Below are 26,915 nucleotides of genomic sequence, written 5' to 3' on the forward strand. Positions count from 1 at the left end.
AGTACTTAGTGTAAACATAGCAAAGTAAACCGTGACATGTCTCCAATAAAGTCTTTGATGGACGAGGATGGATAAAGCTGCTTCTATGATACAATGATGGTCCCTTTCTGGCTCCTGTTGGTGAAGTTGTTGTTGCGGGTACACATGTAGTGGTAGGTGCCTTGTCTGAACTTCACCACAGCTCCTTCGTACGAGGCTGGAGCATTGTTCAGCTGGTCCTGTAGCTTGTCTCGGCTCTCAACAGTGTAGTCTTGGTGAGGAGCTTCGGAACAATCAACCGTCTTGATACACCTGGAGGACACACGAGGACACATGGTAATCTTAGTTAACAGCTGAAAGCCTATGTAATTGGCTTTTTTATGCTCTCTGTGCAGTATCCTATCTGCCTAACAACATGCTTGAACTAACGAAGTCCACCACAGATTCATAGGTGCAATACCCACCCCGCTATGATGACCAACCATGGTATTAACTGAATCCATGCCTCAGTGTTTTAAAACTACTTATCATGTTACACACTAATGTTTGTTTGTTTGTTTGTTTGTTGTTTAATGCCGCACTCAGCAATATTCCAGCTATATGACAGTGGTCTGTAAATAATCAAGTCTGGACCAGACAACCCAGTGATCAACATCATGAGCTTCGATCTATGCAACTGGGATGTGATGACAAGCTGTATTCAATATTGAATGAAAGGAATGAGCCACATTTGCCTCTCTGATGAACTCTTAGGGGAGATCTGGTGCAGACAGACCAAGGATTACACTCAGGATTAATCTGGGATTTGAACCAGCAATCAAAGAATGCTACTGACCAAATGACCAAGAGTCAAGTCTGCACCTTAGTCTACTGGGCCACCTGTGTCCCCAAGTAAGAGTAAGAGCCAAGGAGGAAGAGAAGAAGAGGAGAGTTACCTGTAGTATCCGGCGGAGGCCATATTGACGGCCAGGTTCTTGGATGACACTGATGTCTTCCCGTGGTAGATCCACTTGATCTCTGCACCGGACCACATGGTGGTCTTCTCAAAGGGGATAGGGTAGTTGTCATTTCTGTCAAAGATCTCCACCAAGTTGTTCCTGTCTGTGGCTGAAACAGAAACAAGCAGCAGTGAGAGGATGTGTATGGAGTGAGTGAGTTGGGTTTGACGCCACTTTGAACAGTATTCCAGTTATAACACAGCATGTCAGCTTGATGTGGAAGGAAAGCCTGAAGTGATGCAGGTCTTAGACTTTTACTACTTCGGTGAAACCCACGAGCACGGGTATGGTGCTAATAAATCTAAGAACATCCTCAGGGCAAATCTTGGGTTCAAACCCACGATGATCAGTTCCTGGCACGTCTAAGGGAGGTAACACAGTGAATCGTGGCACCTCAGAGTGAATGTTACTGCTAAAACAATGATAACATGGAAAGGAGTCTGGCTCATCCAAACCAGTAGAGAAGAATAATTGTGTGATGAATTGTCTTTGTTTCATAGTTGTTGGTTTTGACAGTTTAAATGGAAATTTTTCAATTTTTCAATTTTTTATTTTTTGTGAGCCTAAATCAATGTGGCTACTTAAAATTTGAAATGGCGCCTTGAGAAATTACTGCTAGGAGTGCTGTTGGCCCCACTTCACAAAAGGATCATAGCACTTTGACTATCATAACTTCCATAGTCAAACATAAACCTACGACAGTCCTGGGACTCCCTTAGTCTAACAGAGCTACGATAGTCGTTTGTGAAATCAGGGCCCTGACTGCCTGCCTATGTATGGAGTCTCTACTGTATTCTGATGTACATTTTGTGTGATGTAAGTGGAACATTTGGTTCTGGTAAAGGGTTCTTGCGAATGTTTTTTAATGGCTTGAGACGGCTCAGTCCCTTTTGACTAAGATTTATCTTCATATATTGTATCTTGAGAAATGCGCTGTAAAAATGTTGAATAAATGTACAGACTATCACAATGTACGCTGTGTTGGATCACACAAACAGAATTTGTGTGTAATTTCTTCAATTGCGGCCATGAGCGATTGTTGTTCGCATTATCAACCACTGTATTGAGCTTAGTAACTTCCATTAGCTTAAATTTGCTTCAAGAAAAGAGCAGTTTACAATTTAGACCACGAGGCAATCACGTAGAACAGAACTGCATACCTGTCTTTCCCTCGCCATCGTCACCTGTCTGTCCATCGCCACCATTTGGTCCATTTTTATGAGTGTTGGATCCTGAAAGGTTGATATTAAAATCATATTTCATTAAGCTTAAACAGTTGAAATACCAATAGTGTTTTCTGCTGCCACAATCATACAATATCGTGCACCATTAGTCATCTTCATGTACAGGTCAATTACCAGCTGGGGTGAGTGAGTGAGTTGAGTAGGAAGAGAGCCGGAAGTGATGCAGTCAAAGTTGCTACAATCTCATTACAAACAGATCTTACTGCTACACAAAGATCTGAGCCCACTACAGGTCACAAGAGAAAGACCTATAATCTGACCAGGAAAGTTTAAATGTGTTTTCTCATAATGCAACCTTGAAAAGGTTAACACAGGGCATTCTAAGTGAGTGAGTGAGTGAGTGAGTTGGGTTTAACGCCGCCTTTTAACAGTATTCCAGTTATATCGCGGCTTGTCAGCTTAATGTGGGAGGAAAGCCCGAAGTGATGCAGGTCTCAGACGTTTACCACTTCGGTGAAACCCACGAGCACGGGTATGGTGCTGACAAACCTAGAAACATAATCGGGTGAACCTGGAATCCAACCCACAATCATAGGATTCTGGCGTGCCCAAGGGACACAACTCTGCACAGAATCGCGGCGCTTTAGACAACTGGGCAACCCGTGGCCCCCAGGGCATTCTGAACAATAGTTACAGGCTGAAAACAGATTTCGAATGCTATACATCATCTATCTCTTGCTTCAATGGGATAAACAGTCTGGCAATTAATCATGTCAATATTACCCTCATATTACAGAGAGTTACAGAGATGTATCCATGATTCCAAACTAAGTGACCCTTGGTAGGTACTTTTGAAACAAATTGTATTTTGATCAGATTGGTCAGTGTTACACAACTCACGTGTAAGCCATAACATTAATCATTACTATTTAACTATTTGACATTTGCTACAGATTTGGGGCTAAATATTGGCCTCTGAGCCAGTCTGGATAAATCCCTTCAGACTGTAGAGTCTCCCTTTAAGACCCCAGGGCAATCGGACTCAAACCATCTGACCAGTGGAACAATGAATATCTGGCAGTTGAGAGATGGAATTAAGGATAACGGGATCATCTCAAAGTAGCTGTTACACATTTAGCATGGTCAAATAATAGTTATTTGTAAGATATACCTCATGTAAATCATCACTGCGCTTCCATTGTTCCATTGGCTATCTAATCATATTGACAAAAGTGGATACTGAAGACTTGACTCAAAATTCCCAGGACCACTAAGAACCTAGTCCAACTTTATGGTTACTATGGTTACTATGGTTACTACCTGTCCACTGTATGTGTACGAGCTCTCCTGTCTTCACGTAGAGGTTGTTGGGCACAAAGTCGTACTCCACCGCTGGGTACACCTGCACGATGTTGCCACGCTTGCCGCGCACGTTCAGGTTGTGTATGATGTCGTTCTGCATCCCCGCTGGCCGGGGTCGGAGGAGGAACACGTGACTTCGGTCCTGGAAGATCCGGCCGTACTGGTTGGTGTTGATGTTCAGTCTGAGTGAGGAGCGACCAACGCCGATATCTACGTAGGGATTTCCTTTAATTGGCGACCTTAAAGTAGAGGAGAAAAGTGCAGGTGGAAGTGGACAAACGGAACATCTGGTTATGGAATTTCAGGTTCTGGAACTCGAACCCACTGGCTCTGTTCTGATGTTTGTTGGTTGCTTAACGCTGCACTCAGAAATATTGCAGCTATCTGATGGGGGTCTGTAAATATTATGCATGCGCAGGGTTTTAATACTAGTCAGGACTAATGCCAGTTTTATAGTGCTTGCCAACTGAGATACCACGCTGCAGTTTAACATGAATACCCCAGAAAGACACAGAATACTGACTTCGAGCCAATCAGTTCCTGTTTTATCCCCTTAATGCCGATCACAAGGCAGGGTAACAAGTATAATACTTTAACGTCTTTTGAAAACCAAATGAATAATGTTGTAGGAAGTAAAATTGACTGAGAGAAGATTTTGATATTTTGGACACCACCCTTCTAAATATGCTGGATCCACCACTGGATGAAACCACCGATCTTTCGTTGTCTGGGCAGACGCCACAGTAGACCACAAAGGCAGTCCAACACATCAGAAAAACACATCAAAGGACATACACAGAAAATATCAACACAAAACCTTATCTACATCAGTGATCAGATGAAAAACAACAAAACAAGCCTGGGCTAGGACAGGTAACTCGGGTACTCGGATCGGGTGGGTCCTGAGTAGGACCCGGGTACCCACAGTACTACCCGGACCCGTGGTTAGTCACATGATATATTGTTTAATGACAAAAACTCACTATAGCTCAGTGGTTACACTACACGTCACTAAAGTTCACATATCTTTTTGACAATGCACACATTCCTTTTGACTTTTGACAAGTACCAGCTGAACACACCAAAGAACCAGAAAAACACACCAAAGAACCAGCAGAAAAGACCACAGTACATATATTCATAAAACACTTTCAGCAACATTGATGCAATCTCGTGTGGAACTGAACCAACGCTGTCTGTGTGACAAGCAGGTGCAAGTAGCACCATGATAACTATTGCACTGTCAGAAACATCAAACAATAGTTATCATTGTTAATAATTCCAAAAATACTACCCTATTTCCCTATCAACTGATTATGGATAGCTGACATTGAAGAAGACTTCTGTTGAAAATCTATCAGATTTTATAGTGTGATGATTTATGGCAATGACGAAATAGAGGTTAACGTAGTTGCAGGAATGATGTACTTACATATTTCCGTTGTATTTGGAGTCTGTGTGATAGGGATCATAATCATCGGTAGAAATGTTGTACCTGGAAACACACAACACATCTATACATCACCTATCACAGCGATAGAAACCCAGCCTCTCTCCATGTACAAACTGTGAACTCCGACCTTGGAGTCAATAGTTTTTGTTTTATTTCAATATTCAATAAAAAACCTTCATGAGTGAATATGGTTTTGCTGCTTTTTATTCCTGGAAAAAACAGCAGGGGAAATGGGCTTCACGCATTGTACCCACGTCTTTGGTATGACGAGCAAATGCTTTAACTACAAGACTACCTCCCATCCGACCCATGCAGATCCGGGATAGAATAGGTAGAATAGATGCTTGTCGTAAAAGGCGACTAACAGGATCGGATGGTCAGGCTCATTGACTTGGTTGATGCATGTCATCGATCCCAATTGCGTGGATCGATGCTCATGATGTCAATCACTGGATTGTCTGGTCCAGACTCGATTATTTACAGACCGCCATCATATAGCTGGAATATTGCTGAGTGCGGCATAAAACAACAAACAACAAAACAAACAAAACTACCTCACATCCCCTTATCTTGTAAAGAAGGGATGCTTCACTAATGAAGGTGACAGCTGAGAAGCTGCTATTTTTTTCTATAACTTTGCATTGAGACAAATAAAAGTAAACTATATTCATTATTATTCTCACAAAACGTCACCATTCCCTACCTGATTCTAAACACGCAGCGTTTTGTTTTGCCTGAGGGGAAGTGTGGCAGCACCCACGTGTAGTTCAGCGGCTCTCCGTCAACACCGTTACCAAGGTGATTAGACCTGAAAATAAGTATCGTTTACTATTAGGGGTGTCACTATTATACTTCCTTAATAATACAGTTAACATTCTACACAAGACCTCTTTATTAATACTTACCAGTATGTAAAGTAGGTGTCAATTCTAGTGCACCAAATAAATACAAATTCTGAAACCGTCCAATGAGCTTGTCAAGTGCCTTTATGGCAATTTTGATTTTATTTCATATTTCAAAGTACTAGATGCAAACATGCACATCATCATCATCATCATCATGTTGGACTCACCTGGACCAAGGGGCTTCTGAACAATCAGGACGACTGAGCTGAACAAGGCACTGCTTTGCGGTGACCTGCTGGGCGTCGTATGGCACCGCCCAGATGTACGTCAGTCCCGCTGACCGAGCATTCCGACACGCGGACTCACTTGTGAATTCTGGGAAGAATAGCATAACTAACTGTGATGTCAAAACTGTGAATGTACATTTCTGAAATAATTTTCTACATCTGATCTGAAAATAGTATGAAGGAACCTCATCATCCCTGCAACCAATCAAATTAATTTGTTTACACTGTATTCACAGACTGAGTTAAAGACATTTCAGTGTTCAATGAGGAATATTTAAGTCTTGGTAAGAGTTAACAGGTGAAAATGGCAGCTACCTAGTGCCATGTTGTCAAAAATTAGAAAACCAGCACACCACAGAGTCTAATCTTGACTGCAAAACTCAAATTTTGCAAAACATATCAATCTAGCAGTTGATGTGCACCCATATAACCATGATTACACACTGTCACAGTCAGAATGAGACACAGGTCTCCAAACACTATGTCTAGACTAGGGCTGAGACGAGTCTACCCAGGTACCCGGATACCCTCTGTAGCGTCAAAAGTTGTGTTCAAAATGTCCGATTAGGAGTTGTTATACTGGGATCCTGGCAGAGTTGTTGTAGTGACATTTTCTCACTAAACAATATATCACTGACTAACCACGGGTCCAGGTAGTCCTGTGGGTACACGGGTCCTAGTCAGTACCCACCTGACCCGAGTACCCGTGTTACCCATCCCAGCCCTAGTCTAGACATAGACCCGAAACAGACTCCCGATTCTGGAGCGTCCCCTTCTACGTCATCAACTCACGTGGGGCCTTCTCCAGGTAGTTGTGTAGCTCCACCCACTGTCCGCCATTAGCAACACACTCGGCCTGATTGTTCCAGCGGGAGAAGTGCCGCCTCGTGTTGTCTGGGTACATCTCCACACACTCCGACTTGGGCTGCACGTTGAAGCTGTGACTCTGGTAGTAGCTGGAACAAAGCATCAACAGAACTGACACTTGCCGGAGTCTTCAGAGGACAGATCAACTGCACGTAGGTTTTGCCTTAAAGAGTCAGCATAAAGTTCCTTTTTTCAAATACTTTGAACAAAAATATATCTTTTAGAAGAGATTTGTTACTTCAAGTAGAATTTGTTAACTCATTGTACTTTTAAATGAAAAAAAAATTCAAAGTACAGATTGGGTAAGCTAATAGGGGAAGGGAGGTAACTCTTTTGCTTCTGAACAGCCAAATATGTAAAACACGAGTCATCAAAAGATGTCAAACCCCCCCCCCCCCCCCCTACAATAGCTAAAGGCACCACATCAGCCCCTGGTTAATACATGTACCAAGTTTGGATGAAAGATCTTTCACTTTGAAATACAGACAGACGGATGGATAGACAGACAGACCAGATGATGACTATATCCCCCCACGTCATATGCCAGAGAGACAACAAGGTCATAAATGGCCCTCATAAACAATACTAGTACTGTTTTCCTCCATATTATCATTTGTTTATGTCTCAAATCCGTACTGAAGTACGCAAGTTACTCCTACTATTACACTATCTTGCTGTAAAAGTGTTCATTGTGTATCTGGACTTACGTTTGTAATCCATTATATTACTTTTCTCCAAGATTTCATTCAATTTTGTTTACGCTAGTTTCAGCAAAAATTGTATATTACCTGATCAGCAAATCACGTCAACTCACTATGAACTCGCCATGTAACAAACATTAGTCGCAAGAGATACGTACTCTTCAGCCTTCATATCAATTGTTATGAAACTTGTCAGTTATGAAATTGGCCTTGGGGGGGGGGGGGGGGAAATGGTAATAAAAACGAAAAGTGCGGCAGCCTTTTTGATGATGTGGCAGTGCCTGAGAACCAAGAATATATTTTTTTTAGCCTCTATCTAAGAAGAGGCGTATAGCTAGCACCAAGTCCCACAAACCTGCACATGGAGGCGTTCTCCGCCAGGACAGCAATATCCTTCCAGGGTGTTGGATGCCAGTAGGGAAAATGATCTCTTTCCTCGGGACACTCGTAACCATAGCGATTTCCCTGAGGGTTCTGGCGGGTGTAGGTGGCACTGCTGTAGCCAAGGCCATTGTTGGTCTTCAGTTTCTGGTCGGCATTGAACAGCCCTGGACCATGAGAAAATACAGTGCAGTTTAGACCACATTAAGTCTTGTACCGAGACGTCAGCTCAACATTCATGATTGCTTTCTCTATACAGTGGAACCTCACTTATCTGGACCCCAGATAGCCAAAACCTCGCCTCAGACAATATTTAAGTATTTTCTATCTTAATTTATTTATTCCAAATCTCCAATAATTTATTACCGTATTCGACGTAATAAGCGCCCCGCTCTAATAAGCGCCCACGGCGATATTTGCAAATATATTGGCAAGTGAACAATCCCAATTAGCCCCCCTTCCGATTTATCAATGTACACAAGACTTATTTATTCGTGTATAATACACACTCGTGTGTTACATGCACCCTTAATTATGGGCAATTAAATTCTGGAAAAATGTATCTGTCGTATATAAACAGTTCAGACTGTCAGCATAAACCAAGAAATTTATCTTTCAACTCTGTTTTTTTCACCAAAGTGATATTCTAATAAGAGCCCCCTATTTGTAATTTTGAGAGCGCCCTGGGCGCTTATTACGTCGAATACGGTAATTAATTTTAATCATCAATATGTTGAGTCAGAATTATGACTAGAATTAGTAAAAACTAAACATTTTGGGACTAATTCAATGATTAAAATGATATTTTTGCAGCAATTTTTTAAGAGTGATGCGAAAAAAATCACAAAGCAACATCTGATGTCGATAACAATGTTAACCTTGAGGAAGGAAAAAAACATGTTTTATTTTATTTATAAAAATAATCTGTGCAATCATTTTGACACAAATATATGCTGATTTCTGTTTATTTCCATGTTTTTCTCTTGCAATTGAGGGTCGGAGGATCCGCAACCCAAGAAAAATAAAAAAGTGGCCTCAGCAAAACCCATCAGGGCCGTCCTACTTAAACAAAATATCAATTTGTACATTAACATATAAAATCATTTGAACAATATTGTATCTCAGGGAGTAAAGACTGAAGGTAGAATATCCCCAAACATTTTTTACAACAGTGACGATCGCACTCACCCTTGTTCCGTTCCCGAAGATAACACTTGTCATACCAGGCCCAGGATTCATGGAGTCCGCGGTCAGACTTGACGTTGTCATCCTTCCTAGTCTGGGCATCGGACTTGGACTCGGTCAGACTGTCAGGCTTCTTGTAGTCCTGTGTCTTCGTAGTAACACCGTTCCTCAGTGTGTCTGCAGTACCTGCAGGATACAGTTGCCATGGTAACAGATATACATGGTATATTTAGAATCTGTATTCGAAATTTGGTAGACGGTCAAGGAATCTTTGTCACAACCATAATATTTGAAATCAAAGTTCTGGGGATCCCGGTTTTCAAACAGTCTACCAGGAAACCTCTAGTAGCCATTGTAAACCAGTACCTTGGTTAACTCATAACGCTGTAAATGGTCATTTCATTATATGATCAGATGATCGTGATGATAGGATCGGATTTGGGGTAAACACTCCTTGCCAGAAATGGCAAAAGATTTGAGATTGCTAGTTCCAGTAAGGTGAGGAGGGGTGAGATGAAATGGGGTTTAACATCACTTTCAAGATGACTGCACTTACTTAGCAATGTGCATACACATGTATCTGTGTTTGTGTGTGTGGCTGCTTGTACTAGTCTGGGCTAATGCAGTTTTCAAAGTGCGAGCTCACTGAGATACCATGCCACAGTTTAACATAGATACCCCACTCAGACACAGTATACTGACTCAAGTCGACCAGTCCTTGTTTATCGAAGAACATAAAATTCACAACCTGTGAAGTTATGAGTTAGAATAAGTCTTCAGCAACCCATGCTTGTCATAAAAGACAATTACCCTTGTAAGAGGGGACTAACAGGATTGGGTGGTCAGGCTTGCTGCTTTGGTTGATGCATGTCATCATATCCCAAATGTGTGGATCAATGCTCATGGTGTCAATCACTGGATTGTCTCGTCCAGATTTGATTATTTACAGACCGCCGTCAAATAGCTGGAATATTGCTAAGTGCGGCATTAAACAACAAACAAACAAACAAACTTAAAATTCCCTTCTGTATCCATGGAGGGAATTGAACCCAGTCTACTGCAAGTTCAGTGAGACAAGCGAACACTCTAACCACAAGGCTACCCCCTGCCCTAGCAACCCTGTACCTGTGGGTGTGTCGACGTCGTCCTGACATAGGTACTGGAGTATCAGGGCACAGTTCTGTTTCTGGGGACTGTTGTCCTCATTCCCTCCACACCCATGCTGATTGGTCCATCCCAGCACCAGCCTACTTTCCCCAGCGCCGTTCTGTAACGTCTTCACGGGGCCACTTTGAAAATATTTCTGGAAAACAAAGGAAAACATTTAATTTCAAGAGCTAGTGAGTTGATTTTACCCTGCTTTTAGCACTATTCCAGCAATATCGCAGCGGGGTACACCAGAAATGGGCTTCACACATTGTAACCATGTCGGGAATCAAACTCGGGTCTTCAACGTATTGAGCGAACGCTTTAACCACTAGGCTACCCGACTGCCCCTAAACTTCAAGATGAGGACACACTAAAATATTGAATTATACATATTCATGTTTCAAGAACTTCACATACACCTCCATTATGCAGTGGAAGTGATGTATGGATGAATGAAGCTAGCTACTTTTCATAACTTTAAAAATGACCCAAAACATCCTTGAAAAATATTTCGGCAGAAGAATGTTTTTCAGGGATTTATCAAGACATGCAGAGAGACAGATATTCGGCCCCAACTATGCAACAAATGTCATTAAAAATTCCAAGTTCACAATTAAATTTTTCTCAATTCATGTATATATAACTAATAACTAATTTCATGACTTTGTAGAAAAAAATGGTATTTCACTCAAAACAGAATCATAAATAGGAAGAGGTTTTAAATGCTTAGTTTTATATTATTGCATTGACAACAAAGTCAGATGTTTTGTAAAGGGACCAAGTAATTAAGTCAAGAATGCGAGCAAAATTCCATCCCGGAGTAGTCAGCCCCAGCTAATTAGCCAACACAAACATTTAAAACAAAACTGTGAGAGGTCTGAAAGCAAAGGTTTACAGATGTGAGACAATGCACGATTGTGACAGCTCCATATAAATGCTAAAATAGTGGATGATTCCTTTACACATTCCAACAAACTACAAATTACAAACCTCAAAGCAAACATTTTTTGCCCAATCAGCTCAGGAACTGTTAGTTATTGTGTAAAAACTATCAATATCATAACCACAAAAACCTTGACTAAGCATGTGCTGAGATGTATCAATTTATGTTTTATGCTACACCTTTAAAAAAATAACTTCCGTATTCAACGTAATAAGCGCCCCACTCTAATAAGTACCCACGGCGATATTTGCTAAGATATTGGCTTGTGAAAAATCCCAGTTAGCACCCCTTCAGATTGATCAATGTACACAAGACTTATTTATTCGCGTATAATACACACTCGTGTGTTATATGCACCTTTAATTATGGGCAATTAAATTCGGGAAAAATATATCTGTTGTACATAAACATTTCAGGCTGTCAGCATAAACTACAAAATATATCGTTCAAATCTGTTATTTTCACCAAAATAATATTCTAATAAGAGCTCCCAATTTCTAAATTTGAGAGCGCCCTGGGCGCTTATTAAGTCAAATACGGTAAATTGTTTCAGAAAAAGCTGGAATTCCTTTTTAACTCGGTGTATAAAAGAATTGGTTACTATACATACTGGATGTCCTGAGTCTGCTTCTCTTTTAAGAGAGAAAAAAGCAGTGACTAGAAAAAAATTCTGTCTCTAACAAAAATCCCCCCCCCCAATATTGTCATGAACTTTTGGTTGGCTCTTGAAACATCTCCTCTAAGAAACACTACCTTGTTAGGATTTATTCAAACTTTGAAGCCAGACTTTGCAACAAGCTCTCATACAACGAGCAGTCTTAACCTTCATACATAAATAAAAAATCTGCAAGGTAACTAACCCACATTTCTCTCCTAACATTTGGAGTGACGTGAGGCAGGACACAGGTCGGATGTGATATGTCCCCTGATATTGTGCAAACATGGCCTGACCACACCTACACCTGCGTAATGAGGCTGTAGCACCAGGGTGTGACCCGGACAATACATGGGACTCTACATTACTGGCATTCTGTGTCGGCCAGACAGGGAGGGATCCCTCAGGTCAACCCAGACACACTGTATCAACTGCAGCATCCTGGACTGACTGAACATTACCTCTTTCTACCTTGAGTTTGACTCCTTCTACCTTGAGTTGTACTCCTTCTACCTTGAGGTTTATTCTTTCTACCTTGAGTTTGACTCCTTCTACCTTGAGTTTGACTCCTTCTACCTTGAGTTTTACTCCTTCTACCATGGGTTTTACTCCTTCTACCTTGGGTTTTACTCCTTCTACCATGGGTTTTACTCCTTCTACCTTGGGTTTTACTCCTTCTACCATGGGTTTTGCTTTCTATCAGAGTTTTACTCCTTCTAACTTGAATTTTACTTTCTACCAGAGTCTTACTCCTTCTAACTTGAATTTTACTTTCTACCTCAGTTTTACTCTTTCTACCTAAAGTTTTACTACTTCTACCTTGTGTGCTCACAGTAATGTCTTTGTGTTGTGAAATAAAATCAAAGCTCATTGTATGCGTGAATTATGCACACACTGGTAGTCCAACAGTAGTTAAATACTTTATTCCAGTAAAAAAACACTGCCCGACCGCCCGCATTATATTTTCAAAAGCCATTGCCTGAGAACCAATTCTTTTATTTTTTTAAGCCTAAGATTAAGTTAATCCTGACCATTCATTTACTTCTTTTAATAAACCTGTTTTACAGAACCAAAAAGACACATTCATAAATTAAACAATGTGCTTTTTCAAAATATCCTGATCTTCTCAGCTGAAATACTGTCCATGAAATATTAAATTTCTATTCTAAATTAAATTTTAAATCTAACATTTTGGCATTTTGTGTTAACTTTATTTCAAGCATGTTGGCCAAGAAAATAGTATATTGCTTGCCTAAAACATTACATACTGTTCCTGTCAAAGACACACAAATCATTGCTTGTAATATATTATTAGAAATGACTCACAGATTATGTAGACATGTGATGTTGACATACATAATTAAAATTCCATAAACACAACAAGCTTCCTTCTCTTCCTTCATGAAAAATTTTCACGGGTCACTGATCACACAAGACTTCACAAAACATAATAAAAATCCAAGACATTTCAACATAACCTATATACCGATAACTCACAGTGACAGGAGCTTATACACAACACACTGTTATGCTAAATGTCGTACCAGTACAGAAAGATAATATTGCTACATAAAAACACTATTATTAGATAAATCACAATGAACACACACAACATGCACAATACTACTGTATATATGCAGGGGTGACAAGTACAGACATATTGTATATAAATCATGTTTCACACATGGGTGCACTCTTGAAACTTTTCCAGAATCCCATACAAGCCTATGAATGTGTTACAGATGAACAATGACCATATATGGTGTGGAAGTTGGTCGTGTGTGTATACAGACCCACTCGACACTCGTCATCAGGGATAAAGGGGTGATCTCATCTCTCACATTGTCTTGAAAAGCAGTAGGACATTACCTCTTGTTACATGAGTGAAAATAAACAACAACATGTTTGCAGGACATTGTCCCCTATCCTCTTTATTCTGGTCAGACCAGACTAGTCTACCATGTCTACCAATACCTTAATTTTTTTAAAGATAAAACATTATTTATTTTTTAATAATTAATACATTATTAAAAATGATGCTTTTATTATATATATATTTTTTAAATTCAGCCAGATCAGCCCTGAGAACTCTTCTTACCTATGTTATATTGACTAGAAATTCTGTAAATAAAATAAATATTTGTCCGGCTTAAATCTGGTTAAAAATTCAAAAGTTTACAACTAAAGCTAGATCAAAACTAAAGCTAGATTTCACAAAAAGATAAGTGACAAGAAAGTTAAAAACATGTCAAATTACAGTCGGCGACCTTTGATGACAAACAAAATACAGCATTTTACAGAAAGAAAAACCACAGACTGCCTTAAGAAGCTCTTTATTCTCTTACAGTACCAACTCGTAACCATGGTATCAAAGTGGCAAGTGAACCGCGAAACTGTCGGTGTCTGGGACACAAATTGCGTATATCCCGGCCATGTATTAACGCGGTCAGTGGCTCATGCTACTTCAACTCCACGCTTGTCAGACAGGAAGCTACGCAAAGGTCACAGCACCATTGGCTACCAGCTTACTTCCTGGTGCCAAGGAGAGTCACAAACAGTTGCTAACTAACACGACTAACACATCAATAACCTCCCTGACAGTCTGCTTGTATAGACGGGCTGAATTAACCTTAAACCACAAACTGCTGTTGGCAACTACATATCAGATGCGACATTTTGTACTTATATTTGTTGATACCGTATTCAAAGTAAAAAGCGCCCACGGCAATATTTGCTGATATATTGGCTAGTGAACAATCCCAATTAGCATCCTTCCAATTGATCTATGTACACAAGATATATTTATTCGTGTATAATACGCACTCGTGTGTTATATGAACCCTTAATTACGGCAATTAAATTCTGTAAAAATTCATCTGTCGTGTATAATAAGCTCAGACTTTTCTTTTGTATCATTTCAGGCTGTCCGCATAAACCACGAAATTTACAATCTTTCAACTCTTTCACCAAAATTATATTCTAATAAGAGCCCCCTTTTTCTAATTTTGAGAGCACCCTGGGCGCTTATTTCGTCAAATACGGTAATTAAATTTTTGTTGCATTCATTGAAATTTCTGCAGTCTGATCAGCCAAAATGGTTATGTGTTATTGCGTCCATCCTCAATGAGTGAAAAAAATTATGCCACGCCCATGAAAGCGGACTACTTTCACCATGATGAAATGTTGGCGAATCCAAATAACTTGTCGAGTGAATTCCCTTTCTGTTCACTTGTATCGGCATGAAGTTATCAGGCCTAGTAACATTTCTGTGCCCTTTTACGGTATAAAGCAAACCAGCAACAAAACAAAACCGACGTCTTCCACAGTCACTGCACAAACACTGGCGTCACACAGTATCAGTATCACTGAGGTATGAATAAAAAAATCGATGTGCAAACTTTTTTAAGAATCCTCTACGAATGCATAATTAATTTTTGTGCACAAAACCTGAGAGAATGTTCTTTCTTTGAAAAAAATAGAAAAAGATCATAGTCAGAGTGATTCGAAATTTGGATCCTGGCAGGGGGCAGGGGCAGGCAACTCTGCTTGCGTTTTGTGCTGGCCTAACACAGGTGGATGAGACATAGCTTCAGGGCTTTGACAAGCTTATCCATGAGTCAGTGAGTTGGGTTTTAACGCCACTTTTAACATTATTCCAGTTATATCGCGGCGTGTCAGCTTAATGTGGGAGGAAAGCCCGAAGTGATGCAGGTCTCAGACGTTTACCACTTCAGTGAAACCCACGAGCATGGGTATGGTGCTGACAAACCTAGAAACATAATTGGGGCGAACCGGGATTCGAACCCACAATCGTAGGTTTCTGGCGTGCCCAAGGGACGCAACTCTACACAGCGAATCGCTGCGCCTTAGATGACTGGGCAACCCGTGCCCCTGACATGCTTATCAACTTATGTCATTTTACTTGATAACAATGGTGAGAGTCTCCATGTCAGCTCTCTCCGGACTTACCATGCGGTACTGTTTGCCTTCATCAGTGCCATGGGGCGTGTCTGTTGCATCACCCACATTGTAGCCTCCTCGGTTGTTGTTCTGTAACAAAAATAACAAATAAATACAAATATCACACAACAACTTTCATAAACATGTATCTTTAATTAGTATATATTATCAATTTATTAATCTTAATTATTATGTGAAACACACATACTTGAATACTCAAACATCTTCAAAATCACATTTTGAATCTCATATTCTATAGTCATAAAATATAATAAAAGGAACCCAGAGACTTTCTTCATTTTCTGATACTGCAGTAATCTAGACTTGCCAAATGTTATAGACTTGCATGGGCTGTTTTGGATATACTAGTATTTGTTTTAGGGTGTGTATGACAGACTACTCCAGGCCATGTCAATTTAGCTTTGCGTTTTACGGATGTTTTATGCCAAGTTACTTCTGTGCAGAAAGCATGGACAGGATTATGGTTAAGTCGGGCCGGGCACTGAACGTTGTTTTTGGGTGTTATAATATGGGTGAAGTTCAGCATAAATTTAATTTAACAACTGTGTTTTTTTCTCTATAAAATATTTCATTTCAGAGACTAGATGTGAGTCTAGCCCTGGAACTAAAAGTAAAAAGATTTATTTCACTTTTAAAGGAAGGGGTATGATAAGAGCCAATTTTTACCCACTGAAAAGGTCAAATTAGAAGTCATAGAATACTTTGAAATCTGTTCATGTGGTTGGTCACTCCTTTCGTAGCCCTTATTATTTCTTACATTAGCGGTGAGGTGAGGTGAAATTGGATTTAACGTTGCATCCAAGATTACTGCACTTATATAGCGACGTGCATGCACTTGGGGGTGTGTGTGTGTGTGGCTGCTTGTACTAGTCCGGACTGATGCCGATTTATAGTGCTAGCCTACTGAGATACCATGCCGCAGTTTAACATGAATACCACACTCAGACACAGTATACTGACTCCGAGCCGACCAGTCCTTGTTTTAGCCCCTTAATGCTGAGCACCAGACAGGGTAACGACAAGTGCAATCTTTTAACGTCTTTTTGTATGACGCGGCCGGGGATCGAACCCCGGACTTTCCACTCTCAGGGCGGATGCTCTACCACAAGACCACGGAGGTGGTCTCTTACTTAGCAGTTTTGGGCTTCTGACAACATCAGGTACATACATATAGCCATAATGAGGCAGAAACAAATACCTGATTTTTCCAGGCTCAGGTGACTTTCTATCTGTGACCAATGAATCTTGTGTGACAATATATGTTATGATAATATCTGCATCTCCTACGAAAACAAGTTTGGGTCCAAAACTGATCAAATATTTAAAAATTGCTCCTAAAAAACAAACCAAATCAGCGTTTTCAGTACAATTTAGACTTATTGATCCCTTTTGTGTTGTTATAAGTCAAAAAAGTGTTGGAATGAACAAAACTAGTTTTCAATAGTATAAACATTATAATACGTTTAAAAGTGTTGCTAACTTTTTAAATTATACAGATCGCTTTGGCCAAAATTGAACCTTTCCATATTTTGTTCTTTACATAAAATGATGATGATGATGGTGATGATGATTATGATTATGATAATGATAATGATGATGATGATGATGGTGATGATGATGATGATGATGAAGATGATGATGATGATGATGATGATACAATTGAAATACTTCCCTTAGTAATTAAAGCATCATCACTTTAGTCAAGTTACACATTGGAAATTCAAATAATGATACGACACCTTCTAATCATGCTGATGACTAGCATGAATACTGATTAGCCGAGTAATGTTAATCACAGTAACGATCGTACAGCCAGTTTAAACAGGGCACAACATGACGCATTTACCGAATAGTTGCCCTGTTAAGCAGCCATGACAATACAGAGGGTCGTAAGAAGACACCGATAGTGTAATTGTAGGTCGGTTATGTCACATTCAGGGGTCACGACTCTGGTGTCAGTTCCAAGTGGTCATGTTGATATCACTGGTGTTTACTGCATAATTTAACTAGTCACGATGTTTGTCAAATGTCGCAGTTTCTGTGGAGCATCTACCAGGATATGAGCACAGTCATTGTGACAGAAGCTAGAAATGTTTCTCTTCTGTGGTCATGTATTCCTGATTAATATATATATATATATATTTTTTTATTTTTTTTCACGAAACATGCTAAAAGCCTAGGCAAGTCTAGATCAAACTAAACCAAGTCTAATTTCCTTGATTCCACATGAAAACTACAGAGGAAATGGGTTTTTTTTAAAAATACATTACAATTATTTTCGAGAAATATTTTCATAGCCTAAGTTTTAGTCTCATGGTCATGCTCTATTGTGTCATGGTAGTAACGGGGCGGTCGGGTAGCCTAGTGGTTTAAGCATTCTCTCGTCATGCCGAAGACCCGGGTTCGATTCCCGACATGGGTACAATGTGTGAAGACCATTTCTGGTGTCCCCCGCAGTGATATTGCTGGAATATTGCTAAAAGCGGCGTAAAACCATACTCACTCACTCATGGTAGTAACAATAGTCTTCATGGTTTTTAAAAAAAAAAATATTTGTGTGTCCCCTGGTTTCATCAAATGTCCCCAACGACTAGGGATCATTGGGCCCCACTTTCCCAGTTGCTGAAATGAACACTGGCTGTCGCCTAAACTCACAACAGTGTGTCAGTGGCAGTAAGCGGGACTCAGCACTTTTGTGCATTAGTCACTGTTTGTTTGTTTGTTGTTTAACGCCGCACTCAGCAATATTCCAGCTATATGACGGCGGTCTGTAAATCATCCAGTCTGGACCAGACAACCTAGTGATTGACATCATGAGCATCGATCCACGCAATTAGGACCGATGACATGCATCAACCAAGTCAGCGAGCCTGACCACCCGATCCCGTTAGTCGCTTTTACAACAAGCATAGTCGCCTTTCACGGCAAGCATGGGTTGCTGAAGACCTATTCTACCCCGGATCTTCACAGGTCTGCATCAGAGTGCTTTCTGTCAGTCAACAAAGATGAGTTAAGATATACGCAAGCTGTAGAGGATACATTGGGTAAATAAACATATTGTTGTTATGCTGTTGGGTTCTGAAAGTTCTGCAAGTATATTTGTACGGAAGCAATTCAACATTAATCAGGCATTGGTGATTTATTTTGAGTATTTTATGCAAAACAGCTTATCTGTAGCTCTGCACCCTGAACTATGTATGTCATTTGGGGGAAAGGGAGGCCTTTTGTTACAGACAAGGAATGAATATGTAACTATTTTCCCTGTCAAGGTGCACTGTATGTCAACCTAATGATGAGGAAAAGAATAATTTTTCTTCATATTACAATTTGAATGCTCGATATGGTATTAAAAAATATGCTCTAAAATATGGAATGATTATGACAGTCAGCACTGGATTAAAAAACTCAAGTGGATAACATGTTATATTTTATAGTCTAACTGCACACCACACCACACCACACCACACTACACTGACCACACACACACCACCCGTTGATCACGTCACTGTCACGCCTATCACACTCACCTCAACACACACCACACCACACTGACCACACACACCACACACGTTGACCACACACACCACATTACACCACACCACACTTGGCAAACTGATTTCATATATAACCCCAGCATTCCCACACATCCGCTAGCCCGAGACTTATAAGCTTGTGCTGTGGACAGTAAACATACAATGGTGGCAGTCCTCTATGACCAGTAGTATTTGAGGGCTACCCTTCTGAACCAGTTCTCAAGGCTTCAGTTTGGCTACAGGTTAGAACTGAATAAAACTGATAGAAAAAGTAAACATACGAAACATTTTTGTCTCGAGTATAAACTCTGAGTACTAGTGAAAGATTTCCATTAATTCTCTGGACTAGTCTTAAATAGAAAGGCTGCAACCTATTATAAACATCATGATTGTTCATTTCCTAAGACAACTTGAATAAGCATTAATAAAACGTATGATGAGCAGTATTTGGAATATTGGGCAAACTTGGGCCAAGATGAGGCCTATTTGCACCTGGAGGTCTAATTAATTTTGTATTGGAGTTGTCTCCCTTGATTTTACATTTGACCTTGCACTTAACTTGACCTACTTTTTTCAAATACATTCAGTAGTCATTTCTTTTCATCACAATTATCACCTCTTGATGACCAAAAGTCACTGTTTATTTCGGGGTGGTCAGGTAGCCTAGTGGTTAAAGCGTTCGCTCATCATGCTTAAGACCTGGGTTCGATTCCTGACATAGGTACAATGTGTGAAGCCCATTTCTGGCATTCCCCGCCGTGATATTGCTGGAATATTGCTAAAAGCGGTTTAAAGTCATACTCACTCACTTACTGTTATTCATAATGGTTCTCATGGTTCAAACAAGGTGATATAAACTTCTTCCTTTCTCTCCAAATATACCAATACACCCCTATCCTAACATGAATAAAAACAAGATTTGCCCAAGGCTGATATTGGTTGGGCTTTCAGTGAGTGAGAGTATATGTTGGGCTGGGGTAGAGTCCAAAATTACCTGATCCCCTATTACATAAAGGTCCCCGAGTAGGGTATAAAATGTCAGATTGGGAATTGTTTTACCTGATTCCTTGCAAAAAATATTTAGATACATGAATAAAACAATATGATCATGCATACACTGAAGGTGACTTAAACTGTATCTTTACTGAAACATGTAAAAGTAAGAAGAATTAGTGACTTGTAGTGTAACCATGGAGGTATAGAGAACTTTTTGGTCACTAAACACTTCATCACATGATCAATCACAGGTCCGGGTAGTCATGTCGGTACCCGGGTTCCACACATTACCCAACTAACCCAAAATACCCGTCCCAACCAAGACAATTCATGTCAGCACAAAGTTTGTCTCTTTTAGAAAATGCCCCGGTATTTCAAAACATCGACTTGCCTACTGCGCTAAGCTGTGCAGTACAGATGGCAGTTCTCAACAGGAACTTGTTAAATTGAAAGAACAAGTAGACAGCATCATGAGCACAAGGAAAACTGTTTCCAGGTCAACATCTTACAAGTTAGGGCTGCTGTTGTCATGGCAACATGAAGTAAACTTACTCAACCAGGATGCTCACAAGATATTTCGACAGAGTATATGTTGTTGAAAATATTGTACTCTATGTTGTTGTTATTCTTCGTTTAATATATTTATCACTAGGATATCACAATAAAATAAATTAGTTAACATATTGAATAGAATCAATATTAACTTAACATACTGTATTTGATGTAATAAGCGCCCAGGGTGCTCTCAAAATTAGAAATAGGGGGCTCTTATTAGAATATTATTTTGGTGAGAAAAAAAAGTTGAAAGATAGTAAATTTCGGAGGACATCCCATTAGGGTTCACGTCAGAACGACCTTTCGCGAACTTTAACCGACCAATGAAATGACTGACAAGAAATTGACATAATAGCCAATCAGAAGGCAGCTTTCTCGAGTTTTACGACACTAGTTTCAAACTGGCGACTACGCTTTGAAACATATTTTGATGTATTCTCGATAAAAAAATTTAAAACTGATGAAAAGAACATTCTGGAATGGCTTATGGATGGTCTAGATTGTATGGATATAATCATAAAACCTGTAGCTGTCATTCGGAATACCCTCTGTTAAATATTTCGAGGTTGCATGATTAGAAAACACATTCCGTGTGTCACTTTCATGATCTGGTAAGCGACGCTCTGATTGGTTGCATGAAAGGTCGTTCTGACATGACCAGTAATGGGATGTCATCAGATCTTTGTTTAGCGATAGAGAGAACTAAGATCTGATTTTAATGAGATTTTAATGCAGCATCTTCAAAACACAAAAATACAATTCAAAAGCTTCAATTCATTTATTACTGAGATACATGACATCACACATGGCAATCTTCACTGAAGAAATTCGACGTCAAACATCTTTATAAAGTATTCTTAAGTATAAGAGAATTTAAGTACCCCCTATTAAGACCAAACATTTACTTGACACTCCATATCTTCTTGTAATATTTGTATTGTGTATATTACAGATTTTGTTTGTTTCAGAAAACAGCAGTGAAGGTGTACATAATTTCCAAAGAAACTATTACCGAAAAAGTTTTAGTTTTATCGACGATTGGTAGTGTGTTCACTACCACACGATCCCTGAAATCAAATTTAACTCCTTGTGTATCATTTTCATAACGCATACTTCGTAAATTTATGGAAAATACCACATGGAGAATGAAGCATTGTCAAATGTCAAATTTCCTATCACAGTGAGTTAAGCAATTCGTCACGGTTCTTGTATTACGTTACTTTTTATATATGACAATGGCACAATGTCATTATAGCCAAGCCCACATACCCTGAAGCTAATGCCACTCAAGTGTGGCCGCGTGTTGTCACCTAGGTAGTTCACGACAATGACCCTGTTTAACAGCCACTGCACACAATATCAGCCTGTCAAAGGAGCAGGCAGGATAGACATATAACGGCCATATCTACCTGTTGATAATGTACATAATGTACCCAGGTGTATCGGGGAGCGTGACTATTGGGTCAGTCATGGGGTGACACATACGGTCGTTTCTACAGGTGTGACTAAGTACTCGTAGTGCTGCTTTGAATGTTGGAAATCTTCTTAGAACTTATTACTTGAACTACACCGTTCAGGTGAAAGTCGGTATGGGAACAATATAATTGAGCTATGTAAAAATGATACCACTGTGTTCAGGTCATAGTACTCAGGGTTTTAAACAACACAGAAATGTGCGTCCAGTACACACAACTGTATAGAATGAGTGTAGAAAAATATATTGCATTCCAAGGGACGCATGGTAATATTCATTGTACCAAATGCTTGACAAGAAATATACCTAAAGGTCCTGTAATTGAAGTAATTATCAAATCTAACAGCACAGCACACTATTACTTTTCATTACTTTACAGGACCCTAATATTTCCTGTAAGTGAGTGAGTGAGTTTGATCTTACGTCGCTTTTAGCAATATTACAGCAATATTCCAGCAATATCACGGCGGAGACACCAGAAATGGGCTTCACATTTTGTACCCATGTCGGGAATCGAACCCGAGTTTTTGGCGTGACGAGCGAACGCTTTAACCACTAGGCTACCTGACTGCCCCTAATATTTCCTGAAAAGACCCTTGAAATTTATTAAAGGGGGTCCCCTGGACCTCCATTTTTGTGGTCTGAGTGTAAAACTGTGATCATACTTATACACAGGTTTATAATCATCTAAAGCCTGGCAAAACAACCAATTTTTACACACTAATGCAAAAATAGACATAAATTTTATAATGTTTTGTTAAAATGAAGAATGTTTATCAAATGATATTCTGAGTAAATATGTTTTTATATTTTGATTTATGAACTTGTTTGGCATTCATTTTTTTAATGTGTGTACAGTCATCATGATTATTATGATTATCAAAAACCTGTCTGCAGAATAGATTTAGTAGAAAAGAAGATATACATGTATACTCTTTGGGTATTGATGTTATTACTTATATTAGTCCAAATATCAGTGAATATATACCTAAGTTGTACAAGTAGAGGACTTACATTTTCTTGTCAAATAAGTGTTAAGTTTGTCTCATTGAGTAACCAGAAAAAGATATTTTCAAAAGTGATGCAGTCAGGTCTTTGTCAGGTCACAAGATGAAAAAACGTGTTACATTTTACACAAGTGAGTGAGTATGGTCTTCCACCACTTTAAGCATTATTCCATGTATCACAGCGAATGAGACCAAAATCGGGCTTCACATGTTGTACCTATGTGGGAAATCAAATCTGGGACTTCAGTGTGACAAGCAGACGCTTTAACCACAAAACTACCCCATCGCACCATGTTTTATCAGAAAATAAAAAAGTCCTCTTTATTATGTATTTTCAGGGTTTTACATGACGCAGAAAAGTGTGTAAAAAAGAGTACAGAATGGACGGAGAGAAGAATAAATATTGCATCCAGAGGGACGCACAATAATATTTATTGCACCAAATTCTTGACAAGAAATATAAAGTTCTTGTAATTCATATAATTATTAAATTTTACAATACTGTACACTACACCATTTCATGACTTCAAGACCCTTTATTTCCTGTAAGGATCCTTGAAAGTGGTATCTGGGAGTCCTCTGGGCCCCTTGTATTGTAGGTCAAGATAAAACCCTTTTCTTACTGATCTTTTCAATATTTATACACAGTGTCCGTTTTCTTACTGATCTTTTCAATATTTATACACAGTGTCCGTTTTCTTACTGATCTTTTCAATATTTATACACAGTGTCCGTTTTCTTACTGATCTTTTCAATATTTATACACAGTGTCCGTTTTCTTACTGATCTTTTCAATATTTATACACAGTGACAGTGAGGCAGACTGAAAGTAGTTCCGGTAGTGCTATTTCACTTGAGTGAGATATCAATTATTTTTTTTCAGATAAAATTCACAAATACAGTATTTCATCACCAAATAAACTTAAATTTCCCTTAAAACAAAACAAAAACAAAACCCTACTTAATTCTGGTACATACAATGTAGTACATCTCTAAAAGATACATCTTGTAGAATTCAAACAGTTCATTATAGGTTTGTTGTGGGTTTTTTCAGGGTTTTTTCAAAGCTGCTGGTAACAGACCTGACTTCGCACATATCTGAAATAATTGCCGTACCAGCAGCTGTGCCTTGCATCCCATCTTACCAATCTGTACAAATGTCAACCGGTGTACAAAAATCTAATTACCAGGAACAGTACACTCACTTGACATTTTGTCAAGTGGTAATTTCTGCACTCCAACATGTATTTTCTAACTGATTGGGAATTTAGAAATGTTGGGCAATCACACAAAGTTATTTTTCTAAAACTGAATAAAGTGTTTAGTTTCTGTCAGAATTCAGAGACTTTTGTCCATAATTCTAATATGGACATAACATTGTCAGAATGATGCTAGAACCAAGAAAACTGCCGGTACTTTTTCCTAAAGGTGACTATGCTTGTCGTAAGAGGCGACTAACGGGATCAGGTGGTCAGGCTCGCTGACTTGGTTGATGCATGTCATCATATCCCAATTGCGTAGACTGATGCTCATGCTGTCAATCACTGGATTGTCTGATCCAGATTTGATTATTTACAGACTGCCATCATATAGCTAGAATATTGCTGAGTGCGGCCTTAAACAAACAACCTGAAAGTAACTTCTTTAAGTGGCATTTAGAAATTGGTGTGATGAAGTAAGACAAGTTCCATGGATGAACAACTTCTTTATTATAATTTGTGCGCAGCGTTTCAGTGTAGATCCTAACACCTGGCACCTATTTATGCAGCTAGTGTAAATTTGTTGCGATTCCCTACCGATAAACCAGTCATTATCTTCAATATGGCAACACTTAACTGTCAGTTGAAAGCAAGCTTTTACTATGAAACTGCAAATTACATTTTTAAAAGAAAAAGTGAAAAAGAATACATACGAAATACCTACCTACCGACCTAACTTATTTTTGGTTGGGCTGAAATAGGAAGGTCCAACAAATATTCTATTTTTGTCTGAGCTCTTTTCTACCTTGGTCTTGGTTTGGTTTGTTTTTTAACGCCGCACTCAACAATATTCCAGCAATATGACTGCAGTCTCTAAACAATCCAGTCTGGACCAGACAACCCAGTGATTGACATCATGAGCATCGATCCACGCAATTGGGATCAATGACATGCATCAACCAAGTCAGCCAGTCTGACCACCCCATCCCATTAGTCACCTTTTACGACAAGCATAGTCACCTTCTACGGCAAGCATGGGTTGCTGAAGACCTATCCTACCCCAGATCTTCACGGGTCTTTTCAACCTTAACTGCTTACCTGAGAATTGAACATTCTGTTGGCATTGGTTCTCGTCGCGGAGTTCTCCCCGAGCCTGTTGTTGGAGCCTCTCATGTTGTGGAGGTAGATGTCCCCGCAGGTTTGACTAACAAGGACCAGGATAAGGTACAGTCTCGCCATCTCCTAAAAAACAAACAATATTGCTCATCCACACAAGTAACCCTGAGGCCATCCTGAAAGAAATATTTTAGAACTTGAGAGTTTTAATCTGATTTGTTTACAGATCACCTTTAGCTGTAATATCAGGAATTCACATTATGCATGAATCTTATGATTATGAAATATACTAAACAAAGAATTGTTAATAATCATGAATATTGTGTAATACTTGAAAATCAAACCATATGTGGGTGGGAGTGGGGCGGATCTGACTGAGTTTAATTTTTCAAATACAAAATAGTAAGTAAATTTGAACATTATTGAGGGACTGGTAATTTTTTAATTATTTATTTTTTATTTATTTATATATTTTTTTTTTTGGGGGGGGGGGGGGATGGGGCATATAAATTATATGCAGGGCTTGACAAAATGTTAAATAAAATAGGGGTGGGGGAGCCATCAAGATATGATACAGTCCTAAGACCAAACTCACCCAACCCCCCCCCCCCCCCCCCCCCCCCCCCCCCCCGACATCATAATAAATTACTAGTCCCTTAGTTCATGTAGTTTCAAACAATGAGTACAAGTTTTAATATTTAAGAATCAATTCATGAAACTGATTATGAAAATGATCTCCAACAAACTGACAGAAGTTATAACAATCACAATAACGTGGTGTGATATGACCACATAAATACCATATAGATACTACGATATATACCGTAAAGTTACAGGACTACACGCTGACAGACTCATTGTAGTACATATATAATAGCAGTCGTCAATAGATATGAGGAATCTGGTTGAACAACACACATGACATAGTCATCACTACTTTCATCTCGACGTACAACCATAATTCATAAATATATTTCGGCTTCCTGGGTGTAAAAGAGCCGGGGGTATTTCGGTAAATTCTTACCTTCACGTCGATAGCCCGTTCACTATTTACACCAAGGGCGG

General features: G+C 39.4%; 1 protein-coding gene across 1 annotated transcript; it reads right to left on the minus strand.

The window, feature by feature from the left end:
- On the minus strand, nt 1–26,880 carry LOC124146593 (protein DD3-3-like). Its single transcript, XM_046516951.2, has 14 exons — nt 26,875–26,880; nt 25,833–25,976; nt 15,959–16,039; nt 10,368–10,545; nt 9,246–9,428; nt 8,032–8,224; nt 6,901–7,064; nt 6,049–6,196; nt 5,680–5,784; nt 4,956–5,018; nt 3,482–3,762; nt 2,138–2,209; nt 915–1,086; nt 1–291 (listed from the first exon to the last, which is right to left on the minus strand). The coding sequence occupies exons 2-14, from the start codon at nt 25,971–25,973 to the stop codon at nt 84–86; spliced, it is 1,989 nt and encodes a 662-aa protein (XP_046372907.2). The 5' UTR covers nt 25,974–25,976; nt 26,875–26,880; the 3' UTR covers nt 1–83.
- Nucleotides 26,881–26,915: the final 35 nt, after the last annotated feature.

This window comes from Haliotis rufescens, unplaced genomic scaffold (assembly GCF_023055435.1).
Source record: "Haliotis rufescens isolate VD_foot unplaced genomic scaffold, xgHalRufe1.0.p SCAF_23, whole genome shotgun sequence".
NCBI classification, from domain to species: domain Eukaryota; kingdom Metazoa; phylum Mollusca; class Gastropoda; order Lepetellida; family Haliotidae; genus Haliotis; species Haliotis rufescens.